The 6,438-nt window shown below is 47.5% G+C and overlaps 1 protein-coding gene across 1 annotated transcript; it reads right to left on the bottom strand.

Moving 5' to 3' along the window:
- Positions 1-3,297: 3,297 nt before the first annotated feature.
- On the bottom strand, positions 3,298-6,075 carry RAB19 (RAB19, member RAS oncogene family). The gene is made up of 3 exons (XM_065743190.1): positions 5,881-6,075; positions 5,053-5,236; positions 3,298-3,565 (listed from the first exon to the last, which is right to left on the bottom strand). Exons 1-3 carry the CDS (start codon positions 6,073-6,075, stop codon positions 3,300-3,302), a joined length of 645 nt encoding a protein of 214 aa, XP_065599262.1. The 3' UTR covers positions 3,298-3,299.
- Positions 6,076-6,438: the final 363 nt, after the last annotated feature.

The following is a 6,438-nucleotide window of genomic DNA, read 5'->3' as shown; positions in this document are numbered from 1 at the left end:
TCATGTGAAGGAATCCACACAGTTCTTGGGATGGAGATAGAATACAGGACTGTGCTGTATGTTCAAATAGCTACAAAGGCAACTTTAATCAGCTGTAGAAGTAGACTCATTTAGAATATCATAGAATTAGACTCATCATTTAACTCGTGTGTGTGTGTGTGTGTGTAATCGAGGTGAGCCTTATGCCTGGTGGGCAAATCTAGCCAGACTTGGCAGTGATAACAGCCATATCCATAAACATTGCTGCTTATTAGTTATCAAGGAAATAAGAGTTGAGAGTATATTAGATTTCTGTCCTTAAGTTGTTGCCATAACTTGTCAGCGCTGTTATCCATGGGTGTGCTGTTTGTCATTTGCAGTCCAGCCAGTGTCCACACCTTGCCAACAGGGTAATGTGAGCACGTAGACAAAGCCTTTGTGAGCAGCTGAGCTGAGATTGGTTTTAGAATATCACTGAAGTGCAGTAAATGACTTCAGAAGGACTTACACGTCTTAGGCTAACAATGCAATGCTCAAGCATGCAAGTCCCTGTTAAAAGTTGATGTACTTCTAAGTGAAAGAGGTTCTTGCTGTGAGTAAAGCAACGCTACTTGTATAACCTAGCATCGTCTGTTGTAGTTCTGGTTCTTACACTTGAGGAGAAGCATTGGCAAACGGCTTCAGGAGTTGATAGAGAGAGTGTTGAGTACTAAAGCTCTCTCTGCCTTGAGTTGAATGTGTTTTACAGATGTAGACATCAACTTCATTAGCAGCCATCCTCCATAAATGAGAGGGGGAGGAACAGCTGTAGGTAGAACACTTGGCTGTGGGGGGGAGAGGTAGCTTTAGTTCTGTCCCAAAGTGCTGGCTCCCATCTGCTTCCTGAAAGGAGGCTCCAGGACAGAGCTCTGTACCAGCTGTGGGCCTGATGTGTGCTTTCTTCATCTTTCCAACTATACTTAACTGGAATGATTGGGCAGGAACCTCAGCTTTTGCTGTTAAGAGCCTGTTATGTATGTAGAAAAGTGTGACCACATAAGCAGTACCATGTGCCTCCCGCATCGTGGGTATTGTAATTATGCTTATTTTTAAGCCAGTCAGCTTCTAAGAGGTTTCAGTGTCTGCTCTATTTCAGGTTCCTTTCAGTTCTTTGCCCTGCTAGGTGGGAAGGTGCTGCCTCAGTCTCACATGACACGGGTGTGGGTATCAGCACAAAGAACAGCAGCAGCAAATTCAAACAGCTAAGGCTTGCATACTGCTTCCAAGAAGGTGAAAGCAAACAAGCATCCCCTCAAGCTGGACGCACAGCTTTTATCAACTGCAGGACAGTAGTGATTTGTAGAACAGCATTGTAGACATTTATAGAGAAGCTTCCTTTTGTACAAGCATGTGAATGATGCCATTGGGAAATACACTGTATGCCAGTGGAAGAGCAAAAATGGTAAGGTTCTGCAGCAGTTAACGGTGTTTCTCAGTCAGCTTGCATGGGCAGCACAGCAGCTGCATGCTTCCATTTGCTATGATGGAGAAAGGCACAGTGACAGAGGTTACACATTTTAATCTAATTGTTGCTATCTTACAGTCTAGAACAACATAATAAAGCCTCTTAATGGACTTCAGAGTTTTCTTCCCTTCAGGTACTATGTCATGAATTAGCCTGTTAATCTACACTCCGAAAAACACAGCAGCTGCTGCAGCTCACTCCTTTAAGCTCCTCCTGTGAAGGAAAAGTGACCCTGTGGGAACCATCCCCTGTAAGTGCTCAGAGGGCTTCTGAAGGGCACTGTGCAGAGCAGACAAAGCAGAGAGCACGCTCCTGGTTGAGTTGCATGAAGGTGAATGGCTGGGTAGGTACTGAAGTCCAGTTCCTTGAAAAAATGACAGGGAGACCACTACACCCATCACATGAAAGGGAACAGGGCAGAACAAAGCACAGCAGCTCAACTGCAAGCCTGAGCTGTGCAGCTTTCTGCTACATTTACGGGTAGCTGAATTAACCACTGTTCTTTGCATGCAGTAGCAAAGAGCCCGGCCAGAGCAAGCAATAACAACAAATTATGTTCAAGACTAAGCCAGTGATTTACTCAATTTGTTGTGCTTTTCAGACAGGCTTTTCCAGAAAGATTTGCTACACCTTTTTCTCCTACTTTTCAGGGACTTGTGAAACACCATAGGTAAAGCACCATCTCATGCAGTGGCAGCTCGCCAACCTTCCCCAGGCTTCTTTCCATAGATCCCAGACCATATTTTATCACCACAAAGCATGATTTCTGGCTCATGTCTTAAATGTCAACAGCTGAAGTGATACACTTCAGTACATGTAGACTGCACAATCTGAAGGCTTCTCCTTCATATTATTTCTTCCCCCCTTCTCCTCTACTGTTTATATCTACTGAAAAAGTTAACAAAGCCCCCACCTGCTTTCAGTTCTTGTGCATAGAAGCAAGTCCCCTGCTCAAAGGGACAAGACAGTTTTTTAGCTGACTAATGGTCAGCTTTTGATTAAAATCAGGACCTCAAAAGCAAGACAGGCTTAGGAAAACAAAGTAGTCCTTTCACCCTGGCATTAATGGAGGCCACTGTGGCCTTGGAAGCTTCAGTGCTTCTAATAACTGTGTAACAAGACAGCTCACTGCTAGTTACAATTCTTATAATTCAAAAGCAAAATGAAAGACAGTGGTTCTCAGTCCTGGAAGAAGGCTGGGACCCTAACGTACCATATCATGCCTGCTTTGAAGCACCGAAGATGACTCCAGGTTTGTCTAGTGAGGAAAGTAATACAGTTGTGAAGTTCACGCACCCTCTTACAAACATTGGTATTTAATTGCTTGGGGTGAGTACCCCCCCAAGTGAAAGGTAAGGCAGCAGCAGGTTAGTGCTAAGGACATCAGACACTTTAAAGCTACTAGTGAAGGCTGGAAAGCTTGCACTACAACAGACAGCACATTTTTGAAGAATCAAATCAATGCTGGCTCCAGTGCAAATTTATCTTCTGACACAGCCAGAAAAGTGTCTCAAAGACAGATTTAAAGGCTTTTTTTTTTTTTTGACAGTTCTCTTTGGTTAAGGCAAGGGCTGGCAGCTTCCTGAGCTCCCTCAGCTCACGAGTTCACGTTAAGGTATCAGCTGCCATGCTCAAAGCAACCTGTGCTGCCAACACCAACAGTGATCTCTGAAGGTACTTACACACCAAACTGCAAGGTAGAAATATGAGATGGCTTGAGGCCACGTAACAAACGTTCATCATCTGAATTAAACTGAGATCAAACACAGCATCAGAAAAATGATGGCTTCCAACTTTTTGTTCCCGAAGAGAGCGTTTAACAGAGGCACTGGGTCTTCTCTGCACTTGGACAGGCAATCACCGGCCTGGAATCAAGGTAGACGCTGTTTGAAGGACTCTCTCCATGAAGCTGCAAGGTATTTCGGGCTATCAGCTCCTTAGCCATCAACACAAACACCTCTTCAATGTTTTGAGCTTCTTTTGCTGACGTCTCCAACACAGCTAGGAGCCCATACTTCTCTGCCAGCGTGCAGGCATCTTCAAACAGGACTTGTCTCTTATCCACCGCGTCCGATTTGTTCCCTTAAAAGAAGGCAAGTACATAACCCAATAATCTAGTCTCTCACTTTTTTTTTTCTTCTATAAATGCAATACATTACTCTGCTTTTTCTAAATAATTGAATTACAATGGAAGCGAGTTACTGGAAAAGCAGGATGTGAGCATGTCAGAGCCACCACCACAGAACGTGACCTTAGCTCTATGACCTTTCATCACATGCAGATCTTAACACTGCAGTGTATATAATCTAGTTGTCCTTCCCTTGTAAGTCGCTCCTAGCTTCTCCAAAAAGGATCAAAAAATATCAGCAAAGCACAAGTCCCCAAAGCTGCCTTACTTGATGTCTGCCATCTTAAAGACCAACCCTGCCCTCGCCCTTTCCTCCTCCAAGTGCCAGGTGTTTTCCTCCTTCTATTCCAGATGTGAAAGGTTGAGAACTTCAAACTCTCCCACTGGAAAGGTGTAGAAAATGACTACATCTAATCTGGTGTTCCTGCTAAGTAAAACAGTACCAGCACTGGAAGAACAAAAGATTGATTGCTACTAATTTCAGACTTCAAGAGAAAAAAATAAAAACTCCTCCATATACACTAACAGGTCTTGTTCTTTGGAGTCTACCAAGGTCTGTGGGTTGTTGTTTCCCCCCCCACCCCTTTCTTTCTTCCTTCCTCCTTACTCATATGCAGGTCAGAATTTGTTGTTTGTTTCCTGAGAGGAAGAACAAGAAGAACCACACCACCAGAAGCATGTAGTTTGCTAGGGGCACCAGCAGAAGCTTAGATCCTATGCCTGCTGTGCTCCAGGGCTCAGTGCTATCCTCAAAAGCCAGTCTGGGCTGCTGTGTGCTTTGCTCTCAGCACAGTGCTGCAGCGGAAAAGGCAGAAGCAGTGGAAAGTGAAAGGCTCTGTTACTTCAGGGCTCTCATTTGCAGCTTCTTCCTTGGGGGAGGGAAAGAGCAGTAACAATCCGAAACCCAAAGGGAAAGGAAGAACCATCCTGCTTCCTCTTATCTCCTACCTCAGCAATTTCTGCCTCTTCCCTTCCTCAAGAGGCAGAGTTTCTTGAATGCTAGTGGAATAAAGGAGGAAGGGAAATGCAAGCAGACTATTCAGTGCTTTGCAGAAGCTGCGTGCCCGTGTACCATCTTACTCAGTCAGAGTCACATTACAGAGGACAAACATTATCACAAGAACAGGGAGGAAAAACGAGAAGGAGGAGTTGTGTTGCTCTGCGCATCCCTGCTCATTCTGAATGATCAAGCTGCTGCGTTCCTGCACATAGGAAGGGAACACGTGAAGAGATTTCTCTGTCTGCAATGGGCCCAGTCCTGCCAGGACTTTCTTTTTAACTGTTTGAGATCAAGCGGATAGGTATTTTCATTATTTTAATTAAAAGTGTATTCCTCTTTAATTCACAGATGCTCTAAGCAGCAGCAGGACATATATTACATATATAAAAAATACATATATTAAAAATACTATAAATGTAATCTTAAAATCTAGATTCCTACCGATTAACATCATGACCAAGTTTGCAGCACCGTACTTTTCAACTTCACGGATCCAGTGAGGAATAGACTCAAATGTGGACCTCCTAGTAAGGTCGTAGGCAAGGATGGCCCCGTGGGCACTCCTGTAATAGGACTGGGTTATTGTCCGGAAGCGCTCTTGACCAGCTGTGTCCCACACTTGGATCTGCAAGAGAAAGGATTCAAGTTGTGAAGACCGGGGAGATCTGAAGAGATATCTGTGTGTGTACAAACAACCTATGCAGGCTGAAAAGCAACCTGTTAGATTAACGCTGGCTATGCAAACAGACTGGCATTCCCACTTCCAACAGGCGGGCTGAGGGATAAGGAGCATGGCAGCTTTTCAATAAAAGGAAAAAGCAGATGAACCTGGGCTAGGCAGAGGGAGGGAGCCTGCTACCTGACCTTCTATGGAACCGTCAGAGTTAGAAGAGACCCTTAAAGGCTACGTAGTCCAACTCCCTGCAATGAACAGGGACGCACACAGCTAGATCGGGTGCTCAGAGTCCCTTTGGCCTGACCCGGAGTGCCTCCAAGGACGGGGCATCCACCACCTCTCTGGGCAACCTGTGCCAGTGCCTCACTATGCTGATCACAGAACGCTTTTCCTCACGCATAGCCTAGATCTCCCCTTTTACTTCGAAGCCATTTTCCCTCGCCCTATCCCCGCAGACTAAAGGCTCCATCCCCTCCTTTCCTATTCCCATTGGGACCCTGGCAGGCCGCTCCCGGGCGTCCCCGGATCCCAGCTCACAGCGCAGTGATGGATGCGCTGCCGCAGCCCCGGCCCGGCCCGCTCCCATCACCCACTTTCACTTTCTTGCCGTCGATAGCCATGGAGCGCACGGTGAAGTCCACTCCGATGGTGTTCTGCTGCTTCTCGTAGAACTGCCCCGTCTTGAAGCGGTGCACCACGCACGTCTTCCCCACGTTGGAGTCGCCGATCAGGATGATTTTAAAGAGGTAATCGAAGGCATCGTCCGCGTTGGAGCTGGAGAACGGCATCCCGCAGCCGGGGGAAGCCCACACGCAGCAGGAGCAGCGAGCTCCCTACACCCACCCGCACGGCTCACCTGGCGGCCAGGTAGCAACGCTTTGTACCCCGCCCCGCCGCCCTGGGGCCGGCGGGAAACGTAGTCCCGGCCTTTCTCCTCCTCCTTCTCCTCCGCCACACCTCGGACGGGGCGCTGCTGCTCCCCTCCCCTCCCCCACCCCCCTCCTCCGGCCGCGAGGCGGACCCCTGCGGGCCGCGGCGGGGCGGGCGGGCGCCCGAGCGGACTCCGGGACTACAAATCCCGCGGTGCCCATGGGCCGCTCCCGCCGGAAGAGCCGCCCCGGCCGCCACTTCCTGAGCGTCGCGTTGTGCGG

Source organism: Cyrtonyx montezumae, unplaced genomic scaffold (assembly GCF_038088225.1).
Source record: "Cyrtonyx montezumae isolate F1298 unplaced genomic scaffold, pur_monq_1.0 scaffold_3, whole genome shotgun sequence".
Taxonomy (NCBI): Eukaryota; Metazoa; Chordata; class Aves; order Galliformes; family Odontophoridae; genus Cyrtonyx; species Cyrtonyx montezumae.
The sequence above is the reverse complement of the archived record's forward strand: the minus strand, read 5'-3'. Positions and strand labels throughout refer to the sequence as shown.

Coding starts and splice junctions, on each gene's coding strand:
- RAB19 (XM_065743190.1), bottom strand. CDS start 6,075: ATGCCGTTCTCCAGCTCCAACGCGGACGATGCCTTCGATTACCTCTTT. Junction 5,237..5,880: donor TCGACGGCAAGAAAGTGAAA/GTGGGTGATGGG, acceptor TTTCTCTTGCAG/ATCCAAGTGTGGGACACAGC. Junction 3,566..5,052: donor CTTGGTCATGATGTTAATCG/GTAGGAATCTAG, acceptor CCTTCTTTTAAG/GGAACAAATCGGACGCGGTG.